The 25,918-nt window shown below is 39.7% G+C and overlaps 1 protein-coding gene across 18 annotated transcripts in view; it reads right to left on the reverse strand.

Annotated features, from left to right (window-relative positions):
* The window catches only part of SORBS2 (sorbin and SH3 domain containing 2), a 122,807-nt gene that overhangs the window by 69,250 nt on the left and 27,639 nt on the right, over window positions 1-25,918 (reverse strand). For 6 of the 18 annotated variants that reach the window (XM_034772089.1, XM_034772087.1, XM_034772085.1 and 3 more), the window contains 6 exons: window positions 21,740-21,841; window positions 13,967-14,108; window positions 11,066-11,241; window positions 4,246-4,312; window positions 3,042-3,086; window positions 1,634-1,820 (listed from right to left, as the gene is read on the reverse strand). In XM_034772089.1, coding sequence (XP_034627980.1) covers window positions 1,634-1,820; window positions 3,042-3,086; window positions 4,246-4,312; window positions 11,066-11,241; window positions 13,967-14,108; window positions 21,740-21,841 — 719 coding nt within the window. Of the gene's footprint in view, window positions 1-1,633; window positions 1,821-3,041; window positions 3,087-4,245; window positions 4,313-11,065; window positions 11,242-13,966; window positions 14,109-21,364; window positions 21,842-25,918 lie in introns of all 18 variants that reach the window. The other 12 variants (XM_034772095.1, XM_034772093.1, XM_034772092.1 and 9 more) reach the window with 4 other exon arrangements.

Genomic DNA, 25,918 nt, shown 5'->3' on the forward strand with positions numbered 1-25,918 from the left:
AATAACACTTCCTTATTCAATTTTTTAATACCATTAACAATTTCATAGACCGCTATCATATACCTCCTTAGTTATCTCTTTTCTAAGATGAACAGTTCTAGTCATTTAATCTCTCCTCATATGAAAACAGTTCCATACCCCTAATAATTTTTGTTGACCTTCTCTTTACTTTTTTCAATTCTAATACATCTTTTTTGAGATAGGGCAACCAGATCTGCAAACTGTATTAAAGATGTGGGCGTACCATGGATTTATAGTGACATTATGATATTTTCTGTCTTATTATCTATCCCTTTCCTAATGGTTCCTAACATTGTTAGCTTTTTTGACTGCCACTGCACATTGAGCAGAAGTTTTCAGAGAACTATCACAATGAATCCAAGATCTCTTTCCTGAGTGATAACAGCTAATTTAGACCCCATCATTTTGTATGTATAGTTGGGATTATGTTTTCCAATATGCATTACTTTGCATTTATCAACACTGAATTTCATCTGCAATATTTTTGCCCAGTCACCTAGTTTTGAGATCCCTTTCTAACTCTTCACAGTCAGCTTTGGACTTAACTATATAAATTTATTTTGTATCATCTGCAAACTTTGACACCTCTAGAGTCTTTTTTAAAAACCGGTGTTACACTAGCTATCCTCTAGTCATCTGGTACAGAGGCAATAAGTAAATTATCACAGTTAGCAGTTCTGCAATTTCATATTTGATTTCCTTCAGAACTCTTGGGTGACTAATATCTGGACTGGTGACTTATTACTGTTTAATTTATCAATTTTTTCCAAAACCTCTTCTTTTGACACCTCAAGTTGCTTAGATTTGTCACCTAAAAAGAATGGCTTAAGTGTGGGAATATAAAAATATAAAAATTGGCAATATTTAGTCATCTCCCTTCATGTGATGTAATTGAATGGGACTCTTTTTCATTTGACTATTTCTCTTCAATTCCCGCCTGTACTTTATCAACTTCAATCCAGTCCTCTTTACTAGGATACAGAATATGCCCTTTAATAAACCCCTTCCTAAGAGTGTGTCTGTCTGATTCATGTGATCCTCCGTACTGGTCAGCTTTCTCCCAGCCATCTACAACCTTTTTAATTTTACATGCCAGTAATCTGGTTCCATTTTGGTTTAGGTGGAGCCCATCCTTCCTGTACAGGCTGCTCCTTTCCAAAAAGGTTCCACAGTTCCTAATAAACCCAAATCCCTCCTCGAAACACCATCATCTCATCCACATATTGACACCCCGCAGTTCTTCTGCCTGTCTAACCGGCCCTGCGGGTGGAACTGGAAACGTTTCAGAGAATGCTACCATGGAAGTCCTGGACTTTAATCTCTTACCTAGTAGACTAAACTTGGCTTCCAGGACCTCTGTCCTCCTTTTCCTATGTCATTAGTACCTACATGTACCATGACTACCAGCACCTACCCGGCACTACATATAAATCTTTCTATATGTCTCAAGAGGACCGCAACCATCGCATCTGCAAGGCAATTCACTATGCAGTTCTCCTGGTGATCACAAACCCAACTCTCTCATGCTACTTCTACATCCATCACTTTTATTAGTTGATTGTAATGTTGTATTTATTATAGACTGTTTCCCCCTCCCAGTAAATCTGCTTACTTTTCGGGTGTAGACCTCTCTCTTGGACGAAGCGGTGGGACTGGAGGTGGTACATGTGGAGGAGGTATCGGGGAAGAGACCTTAAAGGCATCAGTGCCATTGTCAGAAATGCTTTTAGACAATGGTCTGTATGTCTGTGTCTTTGCAGCAGGGTGTGACTGAGCGGGGAGGGATGGGCTGTAACTACCTAAAGTAAAACAGAACACAGAAACAACCAAAATGCATCTCAGTAAAATACCAAACATTCATTTAACAAATCTGGGACATCAAAACCTTGTAAGTTTTAGAAACACATTGGTGAGTATTGTGTGCATTTTCAAATAATTATTATAGATCTATATATGGCCCTTCTTCCCTGCCCCACCCACAAAGGCTCAGGACATTCCATGGGAATTAATCACAAGCTGGCAATTAACTGCAATTAACTGCAACCTCTTATTAGTCCCCCAGAACTGTCCTGCCCTCAGCTGTTATTGGTGTCATAGGCTGAGAAGGAAAAAGAAATAGATACACCTTTTTCATTCTTTTTAATGAATGTTCTTTGGGTTTGTATGTAAGAGCATCTCTACGCAATTAGATTTGTGGACAATTACCCAGACAAATTTCTTGACTAAGCTCTCAAGAGTCCATTTGGGTCATGAATCTTGGATATACACACATGTTCTTGATAACACACAAAATATCAGCATGGGAGCCCCATTGAAAGCAATATGAAAATTTAAATTAAAGAACTCTTAAAAGTGCTTTTTGCATAACACACAATACTTTGTATTGTACATTTCATTCACATGATAAGGAGTTTTTGTTCTAGTAAAATATCACTGCAGTATGATTTCTTTCTTCTGAAAGATTTGAAATTTATATATCTGTTATAGGAATAATATTTTACTTTTTTAGTGCTAAATAATGTCAAATCAGTATAAAAAATTAACAAGATCACAAAATAGAGGCATCATAACTAGGTTTTCTTAATGTAGTACAATCTAAAAATATGGCAGTTGTATACAACAAACTGCACAATGCTTATCTTCACCTGTATATGTAATTACACTTAACACTTTCATACTGTACTTTACTCTTTAGTTTAATATTCAAGAGTCAAACTATACACTATCATTAATGAAAATAAATATAATTTAGTCAGAGATTACAACATTACAGTATATCCCATCTGCACTGAGAGGGCCACATCTGCAGTACATGTCTGATTAATTCTGTAGTAAGAAATAAACCAAAATGAGGCGTTGCCACATTTGGTGAACAAAGACACAAATAGAGATCAAAAAGAATAATGACATTTGATGACAATGATAACAAACTTAATAAGAGCAGGCCTGAGTGGTTAGCTACCATTGTTGCTCGCTGACACTAAGAAAAGATTCATTGGAAGTGAAGGAATAACTCCTACCAGCATTATATGCATACGCAGCATTATACATGTCTGTGCCGTCATCTATAAAGAGAAATATATATGTTACAGTAGTGCACTAGCTGTCAGTATTTCATAACAAGCAGCTTTGTCTTTGCAAATACAAACAGAAGATTAGTAGACTATCAGCTCTCAGCCCTCGTGTACATGTTTTCTGGAGTTTGTCTTTGCCCTTTACATGTATCATGGGCTATTTTTATCAACTTATTCTGAATGGCATATTGTTGCCATGACACCCAGATTGCAGAGTTACTGGTTCACCCCAAATTGTGAGTTATACTCATTCTTTTCTATTCAACCCTCATCTCCTCCCAGTTGTTTCCTCTCCTGTCTGTTTCCCCTTATTAGAAGACAATAACGTATCATTCCTACTTTGAAAAGCAACTTCTTACATCTAGTAATGTTGTCCAGTGGCTAGAGCAGGGGACTGGCAGACATCATTTTGGTGTTTTTCCATTCTTGATTCTGCCATTGATGTCGTGTATGACCATAAGCAAATCAACCTAGCTACATCAATTTCCCCATCAGTAAAATTGGAATAATATCAACTCCTTCCCTCACTGAGGTATAATGAAGCATAATTATTGTTGTAAAGTGCCTTGACATCCTTGGATGAAAGGGAGAATACGCAAAAATATTATTATTAATAAGACTAATAATATGTCAGAGGATCCTTTTCTTCAAAAAATAATTTATTTACAAATTAACAGGAGGAGAGAGGAAAATAAGTAGGGGCAGCGTATTTTCTCATTCAGTAGGCTTCATTGTCCTAGCACACAGGGGCTCTGTAATAGAAGGTAGCAATGACCACCCTGCACCCAGCCAAGTCCTGGTCACTCAGACTGAAGATGAGTACAGGCAAAGTTCCTTGCTACTCAGAACATCTCACTGATCTCTTGTGCTGTACATGATCAGATAGGCTTTTCTCCTTTATTTTTTGTTAGTAATAAAAATAAGTCCATCAGAAAAGTACGTAGCCTTTTGCTGGAAAAACACTTCTGCTGTAATAACATTTATCACACCGACTTAGCTTGGAGAAATTCCCATTGGGCTCTATTCAGTATCTACATCTCAGTGATCATAAGCTTTGTTATGATCAGCGAGTAAGCCACCAGAATGCAGGGAAAGTGCATTTCTTAATGCCACTAAGAGTTATGTAACAAACAGAAAAATGTATACTTACCAGGCTTGTGAACCATATGGATTTGCTTAAACATTGTCTTATACCAATCCTTTGGCCGGTCAACTGTCTGAATGAAATACAGTTTACAACAATTAGCTAAAGAAACAAAAAGGTCAGTGGTGACATGTTAGGTCAAATTCATCCCTGCTGTAATGCCACTGACTTGTAAAGAGATTCTGTAGGGATGAATTTGGCCCATTGTGGTCAGTCCCTTATGGATCCCTCCCACACATACTCTTTCTCATTCACTGTACAGCTGCAAGGTTTCCTATGAATCTTTGACTCAGCCCTAAATATCTTTCAGCGTTTGGAATCTGCTCTTGGATACAAAGACAGTATTTAAGAATATAGGAATTGCCATACCAGATCAGTGGTCAATCTATTTAATGCCCTGCCTCTGACAGTGGCCAGTACCAGATGCTTTTATAGGTAAGACCCTACCAAATTCACAGCCATGAAAAACGCATCACGGACCGTGAAATCTGGTCTTTTGTGAACATCTGCCCTATACTATACAGATTTCACCAGTGTTTCTCAAAGTGGGGGTCCTGACCCAAAACGGGAGCACAGGTGGGTTGCGAGGTTTTTGTAGGGGTGTCGCAACATTGTCACCCTTCTGCGCTGCCTTTAGAGCTGGGTGGCTAGAGAGTAACGGCTGCTGGCCACGCGCCCAGCTCTGAAGGCAGCTTTCTGCCAGCAGCAGTGCAGAAGTAAGGGCGGCAATACCATATTATGCTATCCTTACTTCTGCGATGCTGCTGGGGACGGCGCTGCCTTTGGAGCTGGGCTCCCGGCCAGCAGCCACCACTCTCCGGCAGCCCAGTTTTGAAGGCAGTGGAGCCACCGCTAGCATCACAGAAGTAAAGGTGGCAATATCGCGACCCCCCTACAATAACCTTGTGAACCCCCCCCAACCCATTTTGGGTCAGGACCCCTACAGTTACAAAATTGTGAAATTTCAGATTTAAATATATGAAATAATGAAATTTACAATTTTAAAAATCCTATGACCACAAAATTAACCAAAATGGACAGTGAATTTGTTAGGGCCCTATTTATAGGAAAGTATAAGAAACCTAAAAGTAGGCAATTACCAGCCCACAGGAAACATTTCTTCCTAACTCCAGGCAGTTAGTGGCGAACATGAAATTATCTTAAAATAAAATTGCTACTGAATGCAGCTGTGGAAATTTTCATTACCTGCATAAATGTCTTTTTTTAATGCTACTAGGAATTTGACCTTCATGACATCTTGTGGCAATGAGTTCCATATGTTACTATTTTTACATAATGCATAATTATTTACTTTTATCAGTTTTACATCTGTTGCCTTTTAATTTGATTGAATTTCCCCTGATCCTTGTATCAGGAGAAAGGATAAGCAGGAGCATTCAATTTACCTTCTGAATACCACTCATTATTTGGTACACCTCTGTGACGTTTCCTTTGGAAACTGAATAGTCCCAATGTTTTCAATCTTTTTTTCTTATGGAAATTTCTCCAGGCCTCTAACTACTTTCACCACCCATCTCTGAACCCCTTCTATTTCTGCAGTATCTTTTTTGAGATAGGATGACCAGAACTGAAACAGTATTGTAGGTGAGGAGAGATCACAGATTTATATAATAGCAAAATAATGTTTTCAAGAGTATTTTCTATCCTGTTCTTTTTATATCCTAGCATTTTGTTTGCTTTTGGTGACCATTGCTGAGCAGTGAGCAGAGCTTTTTATTCACATGTCCGCAATGAAGCCCACATTGTTAGATGAGTGGTGATGATCAATTTAGAGCCTCACAATATTTTCAAAAAGTTCAATATATACCTTGCAATGCTCATTACTTTGCATTTGCCATTGTTGAATTTTTTCTGTTATCATGGTGCCCGTTCACATTCACTCGCTGAAGTTCCCCAAAGTCTTCTCTAGTCCAAATTAACCTACAGAATTTGGACATCTGAATATTTATCACCTCACTGTTCACCATCTTTTCTAAGTCACTAATAAATATTTTAAACAGCAGTTTGCTTACCTATGTTAAAAGAGGCACTTTTTTGTTGTTTTAAATGCTCCTTGCTACATTGCTTATATTTAACTCTTCTATTTTGTTAACCCCTAAAACTGCACTTTGAGGAGCTATCATTGTAAGTAACTGGACAGAAACTGTTCCCTATCAAAAAACTTGTCTGCAAGACTTTTTATGAAAAAAATCTTAGGTCTCACAAAATTGCTAATTTATGGCATAAAATATCCATGTATACAATAGGCCAAATCGGTCTCTCCTGTTTTTGACCTGGAGATGAAAAGAGCAAACACTCAACTGAAAAGGCCAGAAATCTGTTGGAGGGAAAGGAGTTGAACCTAAGCAGCAGTAACCTCTGCCCCATCTCTGAGTGCAGGGAGTTTATCTGACCTGAGATTTGGGATGGTTGGTTTGCATGGAGTGGAGATGCTCAAGGAAAAGCTGCTCGGTGTGGCATTATCCTCCCTCCAATCCCAATCTGCAAACTCACAGAGAGTAATTCTGATCTTGTTAACATTAATTCCCAAGGGTTGGTTATATCTCTGTGCTTGCAAGACTTTGGGGAGGGCTTGAGCTTGATTTATGAAGAAGCCATTGGATCCATGCTACCAATGTCTCCCTGCTTGTGATGGGCCAGAAATGATCCTCCAACTGAGTTTGGATGGGTGGTGGTGAAAATCTATAGGAATTAATGCAAAAGTGTCAACACTAATCCTTATGGTTATGTCTTCACAGTTTGCCAGAGAATGAAGGTGCATAGATGTCTCCAGGCCCAATTCCCTTGCTGACAGTCACATCCCCTCCAAATCTATGGAAATCCAATCATGCAGAATACATGTGGAGAGGCTTTCACGGGGCCAACGGAGCGGGGAGGGGATGGGAAGAGAAGCATGGTATCATTAAGTTTCAGTTCTCCTCTCTCAAACATATTTTTGTGTACTTGAGCAGGTTTTGCCCTTCAATTCTCTGACCCTGTGTTTTGGGCAATATTAAATGAGTTGAGGAGGGATAAATCATTTTTTTTAAATATAGTATTTCAACTTACATTAGCTAACTCCACAAGCCATCCATTACACTGGGAATTATCCACGTTCACACATGCATCTGGTCATTTTAGATACCATGCTGATTCACGTGGACTACATTTATTGCAATTAAATGGTGAGACACAGTTATTATATTTGAATGAATAATCAGGGAAAAGATAGTAAAAGTGAAAAGAAAAATCTGCAAGTAGTACTTGGGAGACTCTATAATCATTTTCAGTGTTGTAACAATCCATCAGACAGTGCACAATTAAAGCAGGCATCTATGATTCTCAGTGGAGCTTTTTTCATTTTGCCCTACATTCTATTTCACGTATGAAGCAACCCATAATTAAATAGTGCTTTGTGTTAAAATGTTTCCTAATTATCAGTGGGTAAAATCCATTAAAAGAAATCAGTTCTAGCTGGAATGTTACATCATTGCGAAAGGAAAAGAAACCTGGTCAGACTGCATTTTGTTATTTACACACAAAAGAAAGGCCTCTTTAGTATTCAGAATAATTTGATAGTTAACCGGGAAACAATTATTTTGGATACTGTGGTTAAAAAATATGCAGTCACACTACATTTTAGTGACTTTTTTCTTGGTTAGATCCATAGTAATGGTATTTAAATCTAGCGATGTCTAGTACAGTACCACTTTAATTTCTGCTTGTGGATACAATTGATAGTGCACATATAATATTTATTACTGTATTTAGGAAAACAGCCTAAATTCACTTACCGCTTGATTTAAAAATTCTGTTTCTTACTGACACAGAAAAATTGCATTTTGTGTTTGTGAATTCTTATTCCCAAATATTGGTATTTTATAGAAGCTGAAGAAACAGATCTCCAACAACATAGCTAATGCTCAAATTTGAGGACATACATGATTAGATTCTTACAGCTATCTTGTTTTTCCTCATCTTTGTAAAGATTCAAAGGCTTAGCAATAACATGGTATAGATACTATTTTGCTCCCAAACTAGCTGGAAAATTTGAAAACTGGATTAAAATCACAGCTGACAATTTGACTGAAAACTCTTCTGAGAGAGTTACAATTTGATCATTCACTTCCAAAGTCAAATTTTTCTGCCCTGGCACTTCAAAATGCTTGGGGCTTTGCTGGTAGTTTGGTCATATTGCAAGGGTCTGAGTGCCAGACTTTGGCTTACTCCCGTGCTTCCTGGTTTGGCAGGGGCTGAAATACTATCGAGGCAACAAGCTCAGATGCTGGGAGTAAGGAGAGCTTTGCAATGACTGCTTCCAGTATGAGAGACAGAAATGTTAAGGATGGATTTTGAAGACAGCTCCAGCCAGCCTTTCTTGGCAGGACAGCACTGAGCTTTGAGGACTGGGAGCATAAAGGAAAAACGGGAGGAGATCATCAGCGTTACATGCTGCAAAAAAAGTTTGTTTCTAAACTCTCATTTGAAAGCCTCTCTTTGTGCAGCACAGTGTCTCAATATGCAATAGTTATGTTATTTACAATGAGGTGCAGTGGCTGAGTGGTCAAGGTGCTTGATTACAATCCTGGAGATTGTGGGTTCAAACTCACACTGAAAGACTACCTCAAGTTCACCCAGCTACAAAATGGATACCTGATCCACAGACTTAGAGAGATAAGGTGGGTGAGATAATATCTTTTATTGGACAACGTCTAACCATAGGGTTAAGGAAGTCAAAGACGGTTGGATGCAAGGCTAGTCAGATAACTCCCTTGTGTACTGTTAGCTATGGAAACAGATACAGACCTGCATTAAACCATGTCAGCGTGATGAGCCATCTGTGGCTTGGGGCAGACCTTTTTAATGTTCTCTACTACACTGAAACTCATGTTTTCTGCACTCTGCAGGCAGCTGTCTTTTTAATCTGTACAAGAAACTTGGAAACTTTCATTGTATTGCTGAGATGAGCTGAACTGAAACACTCAGGTCCCTCCAACAGAAGACTGAAAGGTGAGCTGGATATTTGTGTGCCCAATGACCCTTGGAAAACAGAGCAACTGCTACTCTCCTGTTTTCCCTCGTTCACTGAAAACGCTGCTGTGGCACTTCTGTATGTTCCTGGATGGTGCTACATTTCTGAGGGATGGGATGGTGCAGCATGTTTGCTGACATTACCACCACCTTCAGTCTCTCACTGCTGGGATATGCTCAGATCTACACATCAGCCTCACTCTGTTTAAACTGCATGCTCAGATCAGTACCTTGAGAATTGAATCTCATTTCCAGTGGGGTGTGAGGGAAGTGGCAACACACACACACACACACTCTTTCTCTCTCTCTCTCTTACTTACATGGTATATTCCTAGCAGACCATAACTTTTAACTCACTCTGGTCATGAGACTCATTTACATAACAGTAATATTACAAGCTGCATAAGGTTTTGATGCAGCAGCACAGAGCTGAAAAGAAAGCAATCCCAAACTGGAAAAAAAAATCCAAATGGCATACATGAGTTTCAGAGAAAATCTTAAGAGACTGAGACTATCAGATCTGGAAGTTAAATACACTGTTGGCAGCTTGCCAGCCACATTAAATACACTTGGGGGATTTCTGTTATACTCTTATATAACTAATATCCACCCTACGGAATCAATCTGCTATTCTTAAAAAAGCACAATAAAACAATAACTTCCTACACAAAAGGCAGGGCTGTCTGCTTAGCAGGAATGGGAAGCTATAGCTTAGTTCTAATGCGAGTTACTCATTTTTTAAAAGCTTTCTATTGTATCATTTGTATATGCCAAAATCAAAGGAAAGGAAAGCAAGAAATGCTAGAGTTTCCTCCCCCCACCTTACTCAAAATATCCCAGTCTTACCACTTATTCTGAAATCTTTCCTATTGCTTTTCTCCATCAATTCCTGTTTTCCCCCTAATTTTTCAATCCAGTGAAGCAGCTCTTGGCAATTACACAACCCCATATGTCGGTGTTGGCAGGCAAAGTATATCCAACAGCTGCTACATCCTTGCACCTCACAAAGATTTCACCTGCAAGGGCTCTGCCGCTTTCATCCTGGCTCCCACTCTTCTTACTCTCTCCGTCTAGCACAACACCTCTCCTCCAGCCAGGAAGGCCAGTGAGCTGCTCCTTCGTAGCCTCACTGCTACTGTCTGGACCAGCCAGAAGGGGCTGCCCTGACAGCAGCGTGGAAAGAATGCTTCAGCATAGTAAAAACAAAACCCTTCAGTCTGACATCCTGGGACTGCTCAAGCAGTGACTAGTGGCAAGTCATCAAAACTGGACTAATCACAACGAGAGGGTTTCCATGCTGCTCATTTAAACATCATGAAAAAGCATGGTCGGTCCACGATGCATTTCATTGGGATAGCAGTCAAACGGGTTATTATTGGAACAAGTCTGTTAATTTCAATACAGTAGCCATGGGAAAAAAATAGGCACCTGAGGTTTATTTGCTAATGGGAAAAATTGGCAAACTTTGCAGGTTTAGAAAGACAAGACAGACAGTAAATGAAATTACAGCGTAACACCACAAAGGGCAGGGAAAATAATAGAAACAAGAACAAAAACTGCAGTTCTGACTATTTATAATTAAAACTAGAACTATGGGGTTGCCCAGTTATGCTTCCTGCAACACAAAGTATTATATTCATGAGCCCTCTGATTACACATGCTCTATTCCACATTATATAAGACTAGAAGAATGTGAAAAACCCATTACCAACAATCAATTCATTGTCTGAGTTCTCTCTCTGTTACTCTCTCTCTCTTACACACACACAAACACACACTCCCTGGCATTTCCTACCGTTCTAATTGCTGTTGGGATTCCAGATTCATCTACCGGGCCAATCCCTGCATAATGTGGTGCTCTAATGACTGTGACTTTCTTCTCTTCCTCTGAAGATCTACAGATTGGTATTGTACTGGGAGTGGTGCTGCTGCCAACAGACTGACCATACTGTGAGTATGTCTCTGTGGAGTCTGTAAAGATAATGCGACAGAATGTTGTATAACGATAGAATAATCATACTTAGCACTTATAGCACGCTTTACATTTCCAAAGTGCTGTTCAAACATTAAAGGAAATTTGATAACCACATCCATACAGAATACCTGATAATACTACACGTTAGCCTGAGCAGCTGGGTTTAGTAGGATTTCCACTGCAAAACCTTCTACTCAAGTAGTTACACATATGTGGATTATTTTATTAAACTCTGTGCGGAGCTCAAAATCTCTCAGATTAAGAGAGATTAAAAAAAAGAAAAGAAAAAGTACAACATTTGAAAACAAAATTTGTTTTTCTGCTTTTAAGGTCTGGCTGAGGGAAGAGAGACAAACACACAGACAAACAAAAGTCTTAGCAAAGCTAGTGGAATAGACACTTTTTCTGTAATCTAGACTTGCCACTTTGCCATCCATACTATGAACAAGTGCTCTGCGGTAATGTGAACTCTTCTGCTCCCAGAAGCATGGAAGAGTTGAAAACAATTTCTGTTCTACATGTGTAGTAATGAATTTGCTCAAACATTTCACAGAGATTTTCAGTACATATGTTGGATCCTGCTTTTATGCTGTGAGTTACCCAGGAAACTCCCTTTAATGTTACCAGCTTTGGAACTTGCATGAATTATGAGGTCTATTATGTTTTTTACAGATACTTTTCATCCTTACATTTATATTAATACCTTTATTTAAATAGCTTTATATGATTAATATGCCATGTGCACATCAATAACTCTGCCTCTCCCCGTAGCAGGCATGCCAATGAGCAACCTTCATTCATTGAGGTGAAAACTGCAGGCTACTACCGGTTTTTGGTGCAGAGGATAATTTTGCAACTCCCTCCCCAACTCTTCTTTTAATTATTGAAATTAATACTAGCTACTACTACCTACCTCTAAAATTCACAGCAAGTCATTAACAAAAAGACACAATGTTAAGATGCTGGGACATGTCATATGAAGCCTTGTACTGTCATAAGGTGATGTGCTTAGATGTATTCTTGCATACAGAAGAAACATAATAAGATTCTCTAGTCATTCAGGCAACAGATTTCTGTGGCTAATTAGTGGGCAGTTATGACTATCTAAGCATGGTTTGCAACAGCAGGTACTGTACTATCCATGTTTCTGCTGCAAGATGGCTGAAATTAGGCATAAAGCTAGATTTTTGGCACTGCTGGTGGAGACTATGATTTCCCTCCAATGCAATAGGTGTTACAGTTTTTAATGTTTAACTAGAAGAACTGTGATATAACGCAACAAAGGCGACTGTGATGATTTGCAGTTCTGAGTGTAATGTGAACATTTTCTCTCCCTATTTATTGGAAAGAATTTGGATTTAACACAACCTTTTCAGTTATTTGGTCTGAAAGCCTGTAAATAATCCAGTACTACACATACCTGGTGAGATGCATCTGTGTGTGTCAAATGTCTGACTATCTGGGCTTTTTTTCAAATATACATGATAAATTTAGAAAACTTTTGAAATCCGATCTTACGCTCCTTGCAGGGCCCAATCTGCTGGCATCAAAGGGTTTTTGAGTGTACAAGGAATGTGAGATCTGGCCATTGTTTTGTAAGTCTCAGAAACTCAGAACCACCCTGAGATAATGCTCTTAAATATCATGTTCAAAACGGACCGGCTAGGGACAATGTCTGAAGCATAGTTAATAAAGACTCAGATCTCTAAATCAGAGATCAGGTGTTTTTAAGTGAACCTGTATTTTTGCCTGTGCAGATACACGTGCTCAATTTTTGCTCTTATCATTTGTACACAGATAATATACCATTTATACAATTCATAGATTTTAAGGTGAGAAGGGACAATTTTGGACATCTAATCTGACCTCCTGTGTAACACAGGAGCAAACTCATTATGCATATTCAAATGTTTTTGTGCATATAGATTCTGAATATGCAAATGTTGATGAGAAAACTGGAAAACCCACCTGTTTGCACATACAAAGATTAATGGAGAGACATTATGTTTGGTCTTATATGTGCTTTTTTGAAAACAGAAATCATTTTAGACTATATTCCATGGGGCAGAGATCTTGTCCTTATATGTTTGTAAAGTGCGATCTAGTCTTATAAAAAGAACAGGAGTACTTGTGGCACCTTAGAGACTAACAAATTTATTTGAGCCTAAGCTTTCGTGGGCTACATCCCACTTCTTCGGATGCATTTCTTATGACCCTCTAAAGAATACATATGAAATTTTATTTGGCAACGCTTTAAGCTTTTAAAATCTCAGGACCTCACAACCTGTGAGGAGATGACTTCCACTGAAGATAGTGCAAATTGAGGGACCAGTAACTCAGCACCATGCAAAACTGGACCCTAATGCCTTAATGAGGATAAGGGACACCTACGAGGATTTTGATCCACATTCTTGAATATCTGAAAGTCATGTAGTTTTAATATATGATTTCACTCTCAATCTAACTAGTGGAATGATTGCAAGAGGCCATTCACATATGTATAAGAATCTTGCTTTAAAGTAATAAGACTGTAGTAAATCCAGTTTAGGAATGTTATTGTGTCTAACAATAAGTTGTGTTGTTGCTTGTAATTTTCCCAAAGTACATGAATAGATAATACCTTTATTTATGTGGAATGCTCCATAACTGTTTGTAGTCTTTGCCCCACAAATCGGAACATGTTGCATGATGTATAAAGTAAACATTATGTGAAAGGCTTACCCATCTTCCTGCCATGCTGCATGATAATGTTTGAATTGAGTGAAGCTGGTGGAGAGTAAGCTGAAGAAGGGGAAAAAGGCCTTTGAAAGTGACTCATTGGACTGGCAGCAGTGCCAGAGTTCCCATTCACTGTTATCTGGGCCTGAGAGAAACAAAACAATATCCCATTAAAGTACACACAAAGTTCTCTGAATACCTTCGCAAATAAAGGGTGATGTAAGACCATCAACCACATGACAATACCAGTTGTCAGGTACTTAGCCGCAACAGGGATCAGTATTCAGTGAAATACAAAACACATCATAGGAGGAGTGCAATGTGCTCCGTATGAATCTCTGCCTCCCCCTTTGTCCTTATAAAGGTCTTGTATGAAGAATGCTGGAGTCATGGGAAGGGGACAGAAGGACCATGATCAAGGCAGCTGGATGAGCTGCATAAAAAATATCTGCATGGATCTGACATCAGTATAAAATGAAAGTGGCAGTGAAACTTACTCTCATCATGTAACAAAGGCTGCCTTAGGCCGTGGCTACACTCAGGACTTCCCAGCGCTGCCGCGGCAGTGCTGTGAAGCTTGAGTGTAGTCGCGCCGCCAGCGCTGCGAGAGCTCTCTCGTAGCGCTGTAAGTACTCCACCTCTCTGAGGGGAATAGCTTGCAGTGCTGTGAGTGAGTGTGCAGTGCTGCAGGCTCTGATTACACTCGCGCTTTACAGCGCTGTACTTGCTGCGCTCAGGGGGGGCGTTTTCACACCCCTAAGCACAGAAAGTTGCAGCGCTGTACAGCGTCAGTGTAGCCAAGGCCTTAGATCACTCACTTTAAAGGGACACCTCGTTCCACATACTTCGCTCCGGTTGACATTAATGGAACTGTGTGTGCAGATTGAAGGGGAAAGGACATAGTGAGATGAAACTTCTTTGAAAGGTGGCAACCAGCACATGGGCAACTGTGAGATGCTTGAGTGTAATGCATATTATAGCAAAAAAAGGTGCATCAATGCATCTTGTAAACAAAAACTAAGAAAGCAGTATAATAAGGGAGTCTGTTGACATCACAAACCACTTGAGCTTTGCTCTCAGAGGGTTTCTCTAAAGCAATGTGTCCTATCCCCCCCCCCACCACATGGCTTTAGATCTCCACAGCTGGGCTGCCACACCACAGTTGGAGAGTTCTACAAAGATTATAGAGTGGAGAATCTGAGAAGACAAATCCATTTTTAATATCCAATCATTAATTTAATTTTAAAAAGATGGCAAGGCTGCAATTTTCTATGTCTCTTTCCCCATGCAATTATTTTTAAAACTCTAAACAAAATTATGAGCATCGAAAACCTCCTTCATCTAGTTTTGTATAATAAAAGAGAACAATTGAAGAATGGATTCATGTTATACTTCTGTTGAAAGCTGTAGTTGTGAAATGTGAAGGTAAGGGTGTGAAGCAGAAAAGCAAGGAACAAGAAACCTCAGTTTTAAAAAGAATGTACATTATTGCTAGACTCTTTATAAATGAAATGTGGTTCACTCTCTCCTGTGCTATATAGAAGTGATAGGCTTCACTCCTGTAGTTTAAGAAATGGGTATTTTGGGAATGAGGTATTTTAGGCTTGTTTTTACATCTCACACATACCTCCTACTACCTCAATAGGAATTGCAGTTGTGTAAGAAAAAGAAGCTCCTAAGTATATGTCATCAGAACTCCTGAGTGCATTCAGAGCATTACATTTTATGGATATCTTTTAGAGGTGAATTGAGTAGGTAGTTGAACTTAAGGTTGTGCCAATGTGTCCATTAGAGCTTGCCTGCTCAGATCTGTTCCTTTAGAAATGCAGGAACAAACATTTAAACAGATTTTTTTTTTAAAGATGCATTTATTTATTGTAAATATGTTTGCTTCTAAATTCTTTAAAAATAGTTACAATGAAATAACGCAAATAAAGGTCTGATTTTCAAAATATTAAAATCCTAGTGCACGTGTGTGCATGCTTAATTTGAACTCACAACTGTCACATTTATTCACATGTCAGGTGTTTACACATGCAACCAGTAGGATGTCTTCCCCTTTATTGTTAGTTGTCAGGCCCCAACTGGCTGAGATGACTATTACACATTCTAGTATCACATGCATGGCATTGTGTTTTAAAAAGAACCTGAATATGGTCACTGGGATATGGGCCTTTATCACTTTACGGAAATGCTATCTATCAAAAATGTCCACAGACCCAGCAAGTTGTAGCCCAACTCCTGATAGGACACCTGAGCAATATTATTTCACATTGGTGCTTCATGCCATTCACTGACTCTTGATAGGACTTCACATTCAGGCTAAGATCCTACACCTGAGCTTCTGAAGAGCTGTCTCACTCTATATAATCCTCCAAAAATACTTCTAGCCATAGGAACACAAGAGCTGGATGAGCCCAGGAAGACTATTTCAGGAGCTAGAGAAAGGTTGTTTTCAGCTGAGGCCCATTGGATGTGAGGCACTTTCTTTGTTCCTAAAACCAGAGTGAGCCCAATCTCTCCTCTTATAGAACTAAATGCAACTATGTCTTTGAGAAGACCTGCTCCCAACAGAGAGTATGCACACACACACACACATGCCTACAAACACGTACACCATACACACTTCATAAGATTTTCTTCCTCTAGTTGGAGGAACAGAATTAACAGATCATTTGTGGACTGGAAAAAATTATTCCTTTATATTTCTCTATTAGACTCTTAGGTTCTACAGTTATGGGCACTTTACAAATGCCTGTGACAGACAGTGAGATAGGAGAGATTGGACAGATGCCTCAATACTATTTGGTACTCAGACATTATGATAGGGGCCTTACCTAGCCAGACAGACATCAGGAATGACTGTACATGACAGACATAAAAATGTGACATTCTTGTTCCATTGTTACCAAGGAAGGTGGTTGACTTGCTGACATGAAACATCAAATCAGCAAGGCTCCTGGTGTTGTAGAAGCTCTCTGGAAGCCTCTGTGGCATCAACATCACATATCAACTTGGATAAGATGTGTATCTATCAAACAGCACTGGCTTCTGTCCTTAAGTATGGCTCTGAAACCTAGGCCACTGAAGAGATGCAAATGGGCCAGCTGGACATTTTCAACATGAAACAGCAATGATGTATTGAAGACATATGGTGGTTTCATCACATTATGAATGAGGATGTCAGGCTTTGGATCAACCAGCTTCCAATGTCTTCCTGAGCGACTCAATGCCAGCTCAGGTAGCTTGGGCATCTGTTCCATATGCTGGAGTTCATACCAGCCCGCCAGCTTTATGCATTTGATCCAGCAAAAGCTGGATGGAGAGGACATGGCATATGCTGGAGGGATGGCATGGGTTCCATCCTTGCCCGCCTCAGCCTTAATATAGAGTGGGCTGCAACACTGGCAGGAGACCAGCCTTACTGGAAACAGGTGATCTGAAGTATACACTCCAAGAGCAGGTGAATGAATGAATAAATTATTGTTCTTTAGTGGTAGAAATCTTACAAGATATTAATATTTGCTTATATCTCTCAGCTAGAACTACTTGTTAGTGATTAACAGAATTTTCCTTTGAGCAAATACAATGTGAACACTACCATTGCTATTGGGCTTCAGCATCTGATGTATCTTATATCCATGAGAGGGCTTGTTTTTTAAAAGCTAGCTCTGAGAAGTTGCCAGTCAACAGTGCCCAGCCCTCAGATACACTGAGTAACCAATGATGCTTTTTCTGATATGATGCTTGTATTTTAGGGCCCAGTCCTGAGTGGTGTTGTGTGCCTTCATCTCTCATTTAAATCAAAATTTGTGTATGCTGTCTGGTAAATTTTAGATTTTGTTCTCATGTGTATTTTTTTTAGAAGGGTGAAAAAGGCAGAGAAAACAACCAATTTGTCACCAAAATACAGAGATAGCTGGGGCCTGCTAGAATCCCATAATCCAAATTTATCTCAAAATTATGCCTTTTCTCACTCTCGCCCAGTTCACTCTTTGCTCCATTACACTACACTTGGGCTCTCCTTGTGGAAGAGCTTTCTACTTCTGTTGACTGGGAGCCAAACTACCTAGGTGCAGGAACCTCCCAACCAGGTGACAGGGAGAAGGCTGATCTTCTCTTCACACACACACACACCCCACTCCTCCTGAGCTAAGCACCTGCATTAACTCTTAAGTTCAGTAGGAGCAGCTGCCTTCAATTCCCACTCAGAACAGCTGAGATGGAGCCAGGTGGGACAGGAGCTACCTGCTGATTCTTAGAGGCAGCCAGCAAAAGGAGAGAAGACTTGATTACAGAGGTCTGAGCAGCTGACGAGGTGGTGTGCAGCAGTGCTACAGCCAACCCCAGCATCCAGAACATTGGCTAGGACTGAAAATACTCAGGATCAATTCCCCAAACCTGGGATAGTCTTAGCTAAACTGGGTTTTTAGCAGCTACGGTAAGATATAACAACTCTCACACATGTCACTAACGATTTCTTGTGTTTTCATATTTTAAAACTACACAAACAAAAAAGATTCTGTGAAAAGAACTTTAAAGAGAAATCTTTATAATAGGATTAAACTTGAGAGCAAATCTGCAAAGCCGTTTACTTTGCCAGTTATGCTCTGTATTTTTTACTACAATTCCAAATACGTGCACTTGAATAAGACCTTTGCTTTACAACTCGTCTCTTGCCTCAGGTTTTCACAAAGACCTAAATCAGTGGCTACGGCAATAGTTCTAATTTAGCATTGTGTTTGCTGCAAGTTTATGTAGTTAGAGAAGACAGACTGGAGGTGAGAGATGGTCCATATTTAAATAAAATTATCTTTGAAAATGATTAACAAAATAGGCAAAGAATAGTTATTAATAAAGCAAGAAATTCTCTAGTTATAAATATATGGTCATCATTAAATAGCCAGTCATTGTCAATAGGAACTACTCTCTGGTGTCTGAGGTACTATAGTTTTTCACTGTACACCTCTACCCTGATATAACGCTGTCCTCGGGAGCCAAAAAAATCTTACCATGTTATAGGTGAAACTGCGTTATATCAAACTTGCTTTGATCTGCCGGAGTGCACAGCCCCGCCCCCCGGAGCACTGCTTTACCGCGTTATATCCGAATTCGTGTTATATTGGGTCACGTTATTTTGGGGTAGAGGTGTACTTTGACTAGCAAATAACTGCGTGGTATCTGCTGGCTAATATGGACTTTATAACATTGACCACTTTAGACTTACTGAGTGGAGAAACAGGTTCAAGTAAGATATACAGTGGTCACTATTAATGTCTGCTTTGCCAACAGTAGCTATACAGTGGTGTTTGAGATACCACAGCTTTTCACTACATGTAGAATAGGTAATAACTGTGCATTCTCAGAGACCATTTTGTGGTAATGTTGAGTAAATGCTGAACATACCGGGACTGGACACAGCAGCTGTCAGAGAGCTACAAAACTTCTTGTAAACTGTTGGATGGTGTAAGACCATCCAGTCCCTACTGTTCCTCCAGTGATCATCTCCTCCATGAAAGAAAAGCAGTCACCCTTGAGCAGATTAATGTCCCCACCTTGGAGGATGGAGTCATTGCCAGAACACCCATGCCTGCCGCCAATCTTCCAATCAACTTCCCAGCTCCTGGAAACATTTGCAGTCATCTAACCCTCTTCAATAGGTGGAGAAAAGGGGAGGAGGAAAGGTTGGTAACAGAAGCAGTGGCTCCTTGTCATCTCAGTAGTGGCTCCTTGCAGCAGCCCGCTCTCCATGTGGGGCTCCCAGACTGGTTCTTCTTTATGTCCTTCAGAGGGAGGCTCCTTCTTCCCCTTTCCCCATTAGGGATGAGTAATTTTTGTTGGCAGTTAAAGGGACAGATGGCACTGAAAAGATGTCTATCCATCTGGCCTCATGCTAACAAGGATGACTTTGGCTAAGGGTGGAAGTGGCTGCCAGATCACAGATCTCCATGAGGGGAGATTAGCCAAAAAAGAAGAGGTGGTAGGGCTAGCAAAAAACAGATCATGATCTTTTTAACATACCAAAAATATTGTTCAAAAAGAACAAATAGTTGTTTGCACACAGATAATGTAGGCACCTGACAGTCTACTGAGTTGGTTGGTTAAAGCCTGTGTTGATGCTGTTTTATCTGTGTATTGTCTAATCTTTGCTTACAACTAGGAGGCAGTACACAGATTTGGAGTTCCAATGCCTTGAAATTTTTTTGTTTCATGGGTGGGAATTACTGGTTTTACTTGACATGCCCATAATTTTGTCACATAATATAAAAAGCATTCAGCACAGTGAACCCCTACTCTTCAAAGTAATTATTTGCAACTTTGGAGTAAAACCATTCTTAAAAAGACATACTTTAAAGTTACATTTATAGTAAGTTAAAATTTGCTGTTGTTACTACATGTAAATGATAAAACAAAATCTTTGGTCAAAGTTATAAATATGGCAACGTTATGATGCAGTAGAGCTCTGGTCTCAACTTATCATCATGTCATCAGAGAACCCCCACAAAGAATATTTATAGTTTTGTAATTCAGTGATCTGTTATTTAATTGAAATATGGGACCAATTCTGACTCACCTTAATCATAAATGCAGTTCCCTTGAAGTAAACAGAAGTACTCACATGGGTAAAGTGAGCAGAATTTGACCCATATTTTATACCTTTTAATCTATACATATATAAATATACATATACTATACATTATATATAAACACATATGTATTTAGATTTGGTTATTTTCCTTGAGTTACCCAGAGAAAGTGCAGCCCTGAAAAAATAACAGAATTCCTAGGATCCAAATCTAAGATTATTTATACAGTTCATTCCTGTAAAACAATTGTGCTTAAGAAAGGGAACTGTTAGTTAGAGGAGATAAAACAGAAACAGCTTCATGCAGTCAGTGGTCATGGCTAGTGGAAAACAAGGTTGTGTTAAGTATTCTCATCAACCCCATTAATATGAATCTATGAGGTATATTAGTGCCTGACATATGTACCTCAATGATAGCAGAAAGCTGGTTTTCAGCCTCTCTCAAAATTCAACCTATGCCTTCTTTTTGTATGGCAACTAATTAAATATTTTAAAGTAGATCAGCTTAAATTCCTCAGTCTGCTTTTCTTTAACATATTTGGACTGAGTGATAAGAGTGAAACTGGCCATTAGTTGTAAACAAACTGTTCACTATATCTTAGTTGAAATTAGAGTTGCACAACACATTGCACAATTTTGAGTAGCTTTACGGAATCTGTTATTATTGTAGTAAAACATATTACCAGACTGTGCAGAACCTGAATAAACAACTGACACCATGCTCATTTGAGTAATGGGATAACAGACAAGAATTAGTTCTTTTCCCCTTTGGCAACCTGTTTAAACAAACTGGAGGAAAAAGGAAGGATAATTACATGAGAAGTGGCAGCAGTGGTGGTTAAGGTGGTGCCATCTGACACAGCAGACATCTGGCTCAAGGTTGGGGAAGGTGTTTCAGAACAGTCAGTAGTATCATAGTTACAAGTCTGCAGCTCATCTAGAATGGCTGTGGAGGACTCACTCACTGTGCGAGAGGAGTACTCACTCATGGCAGAGTCTGTGATTACAGAGGCTGTTTCATTCCTGTGGATAGTATTTTCAGGAGCTAGGAAAGGGTATTTATATGAAAAATGTGAGAGGGCCAGGGTTTTATAAAAGCGTGAAGGCAAAAAATCATCAAGCGTTGGCAAAATAAATGATGCTAGGTGGGTGCCACTGTCTGGTGAGAAAGAGGTTCTGTTAACTGGTACCACGGAAGGAGGAGGCAGTGAAGAAACTTCTGTTGCTGTTTGTCTGTGTGTCTGTGAAGCATTTACCTCCATCACATTGGCAGTTATTTTCTGGTTTCCAAGCTGAGTTATGAGAAAAAAAATAAGAAAAGAAAACATATTACCAAATTAATAAAAACTTTCCCTTTGCCTTTTGCTGTGTGTAGGCAAGCTGCAAAACACATGCTTTTAGCTGTCCTAGGAAGTTCACATTCACATGGATTAGGAAATAAATCAACCATACTCTATATTAAAGAAGGAAAACATGAAGGAAATGAACCTGTCAAGTATTATTGGAAGCAAAGCCAGTAACCAAAGTGCACTAGAATGAATATTCATAATGTGTTCCATGTTTTGAGTTGAGATTTGAATAGGGTCACACTTATATACATTGGAGAGTGTTGCTGTTAATTCATCAGCTTGTTTGATTATCACAAAATACATCTTTCCTACTCTGCAAATAATAAAGGTTTCCATCAGATCTTTTTGAAACAGGATATAATATGGATTAAAAGTGGATAGAATTAATTCAAACACTAATATCAAACATTCACATTAGTTGTGAGAAATGGATTGTGGAGTTTTTGCTTCTTGGAACCCATTACTTTTTTTTTTTTCACTGCCTCACTGACAAAAATAAATGTTGATAGTCCTTGAATATCAACCCTGGAGGCACCCTGCAAAACCTACCAGAGCACCACATGTATAAAGGAAAAGAGCCCAGTTGTTAAGATTATCTGGTTTAAATGTGAGATGAAGCAGGAGGGATGGTGAAAGAGAGTTGGATAGGGAGGTTTAATATCAAAACAAATATATTGCTTGGTTGGCTTCAAAATTATAATGGTGGTGTTCTTAAGAAAACAAGGGAATATCTTTAAATGACAGTGCTTCTGAAAATTTGCCACACACTTGATGAGCTTTGTTTTCTGACAATTGGTAATAGAAACAACATATTGGGCTTGAACTAGTCCAGAAACTCACGTTTTGTACCAGTTTCTCCCCTCTCAATTAAAGGTGCATGAAAATCATACTGGCAACAACCCCTTGTTAAGCAGGCATACAATACCTCTCCAGGCTGTCTGCCAACCACACGTTTTCTATAAATTAGTGACATATTATATGTCAAACTGAAACATTTTAAAAAAATGCTGCTTTTTTCAGCACTAATGATTTCATTTCTCAGAGGGCTAAGGAGCTGCTGAATCACTCTAGAGAAGAGATGCTAAGGATATCCAAATGATATAAATTTTAGGACAATATTATACCATACACTGATTACCATTAAAAAATAATCAACAGTTACCACACTGTTGTCAGAGATACCACAGTTATTTCCTATTTACAGGAATCTGTAACTCTCATCTTTTGAAAATGTTTTAATCAGGCAGATTTTCCTGAGCATTTGAATGGCCTTTTAATCCAGTCTGAAAATATCATTTAAAGCCTTTATAGCATAGTTGGTACAAAACCCAGATTGTGCTGCTTATGAGAGTTCATTAAATGTCCAGTTTTAAAAGAGGAAGTTACTCACTTTGTATAAAGAAGAACAGGAGTACTTGTGGCACCTTAGAGACTAACAAATTTATTAGAGCATTGTTTTGCATTAATTAATGGACACAAATCTGACATCAGGAATCAAAATACTCAAAAACCAGTGGGAGAACACTTTAACCTGTCTGGTCATTCAGTGACAGACCTGCGGGTGGCTATATTACAACAGAAAAACTTCAAAAACAGATTCCAACGAGAGACTGCTGAGCTAGAATTGATATGCAAACTAGACACAATCAACTCCGGTTTGAATAAGGACTGGGAATGGCTGAGCCATTACAAACATTGAATCCATCTCCCCTTGTAAGTATTCTCACACTCCTTAACTGTCTGTACTGGGCTAGCTTGATTATCATTTCAAAAGTTTTTTTCTCTTAATTAATTGGCCTCTCAGAGTTGGTAAGACAACTCCCACCTGTTTATGCTCTCTGTATGTGTGTATATATATCTCCTCAATATATGTTCCATTCTATATGCATCCGAAGAAGTGGGCTGTAGTCCACGAAAGCTTATGCTCTAATAAATTTGTTAGTCTCTAAGGTGCCACAAGTACTCCTGTTCTTCTTTTTGCGGATACAGACTAACACGGCTGCTACTCTGAAACCTGTCACTTTGTACAGTAACAATAGTTCTTCAAGAGATGTGTCCCTACGGGTGCTCCACTGTAGATGTATCTGTGCCCCTGCACCTCTCACTGGAGAATTTTGGTAGCAGTGTCCGTTCGGCCCGCACACGCACCCTCCCTCCTTCGTGGTCTGCCCTGAGGCTCACTAGTGCTGTGCGGGCAAACCGCCCTCAGTTCCTTCTCCACCGCAGAGTGCCTTGTCAAGAACTCCGAAGTAGAGGGGAGGAGGACGGTTTGTGGAGCACCGATAGAGACATACATCTCGAAGAACCATCATTACTGCACAAAGTGAGAAACTTCTTCTTTGAGTAGTAGTATCCCTTTGGTTGCTTTACTGTTGGTCACTCCACAGCAGTAGCCTCCCTGGAGGGCTGGGGCTTCGGAGTGGAGTCTGTTATTGACAATAGTATTGTGGAGCAGAAATTGGCATCAGAGGCAGAGTCTCAAGTAATTGCATAGTGTTCTGCGAAAGTTTGGACAGTGGCCCAAGTTGCTGCCCTGCAGATTTCTGAGATGGGGACATCGTTAACAAATATGACTGGAGTAGAAATGGATCTCAGAGTGCATGCAGATTACTGATGGGGGCAGTAGGTTACACTCATGGTAACTGATATTAATGCAACTGGAGACTCATTTGGAGAGTCTTTGAGCTAATATTGTGGAGCCTTTGGATTTTTCTGAGAACGAAAGGAAGAGTTTAGGGGACTTGCTAAAGTCCTTAGTCCTGTCCAAATAGAATGCTAGGGTTCTCCCAACGTCAAGCATGTGAAGAATTGCCTCCCTGTTGTCCCAATGTGGTTTTGGGAAAAAGGTAGGGAGGTGAATGAGTTGGTTCATATGGAAGGATAAGGTTATCTTGGGGAGGAATTTCGGTTTTGGTCTCAGGGTGACTTTGTCTTTAAAAAAAGGCCATGAACGGTGGGTATGCCATCAGTGCCGCTATTTCTCCTATTAATAGAATCACAGAATCATAGGACTAGAGGAGACCTCAAGAGGTCATCTAGTCCAGTCCCTTGATCTCTTGGCAGGATTAATTATTATCTAGACCACCTCTGACAGGTGTTTGTCTAACCTGCCCTTAAAAATCTTCAATGATGGAGCTTCCACAACCTATCTAGACAATTCGTTCCAGTGTTTAACCACTCTGACAGTTAGGAATTTTTTCCTAATGTCCAACCTAAACCACCTTTGCTGCAATTTAAGCCCATTGCTTCTTGTCTATTCATCATACAGAGGTAATAGCCATTAGAAATGCTGTCTTCATGGACAGGTGTGGAAGGGAGCAAGTGACCACAGGTTCAAAGGATGGTCTAGTTAAGGTTCTTAGAACCAGACTGAGGTCCCACGTTGGTGTGGGTGGTCTAATGTGTGGGAAGAGGTTTAACATTCTCTTAATGAATCTGTTGTTGGATGGGCAAACACTGAGCATCTGTCCACCTGATAGTGGAAGGCTGTTAAGGCTGCTAGATGTACTTTAAGTGAGGTAAGAGACACCAGTCCTTCTGAGGTCTAGAATAGTGTCTAGGATCAAAGGGAGGGAGGAAGATGTCAGAGCCACTGGTTTGGAATTGCACCAATTTTGGAATTTTCTCTTCTGCAGGCAAGTACAACAAAGCAATTTCCTACTGTACAGTAACACCTCTTTCACCTCCTTGGAGCATTTGCTCTCTAAGTGCTGAAACCATGAAGAAGCCAAACCTGGAACCAGAGGTTGGGATAGGTTGTAGGTAGGTTGGGTTGAAGGATCCATCTGTCATTTTGGTAGAGCGGGTGAGGAATGGGTCAAAGAGGAATTGGAGGACATACTGCCACCTGTGCAAGGTATGGGTACCACAAGGTGTGGGTACCACACTTGTCTTGGCCAGGAGGGAGCAATCAGTCTGTCTTTTGCTCTCTCTTGCTGTATCTTTAATAGGACCTTTGATATCAGAGGGAATGGAGGAAAGGTATAGAGCATCTCCCTGCCCCATGGAAAGATGAAAGCT

Source organism: Trachemys scripta, chromosome 5 (assembly GCF_013100865.1).
Source record: "Trachemys scripta elegans isolate TJP31775 chromosome 5, CAS_Tse_1.0, whole genome shotgun sequence".
Lineage (NCBI taxonomy): Eukaryota > Metazoa > Chordata > Testudines > Emydidae > Trachemys > Trachemys scripta.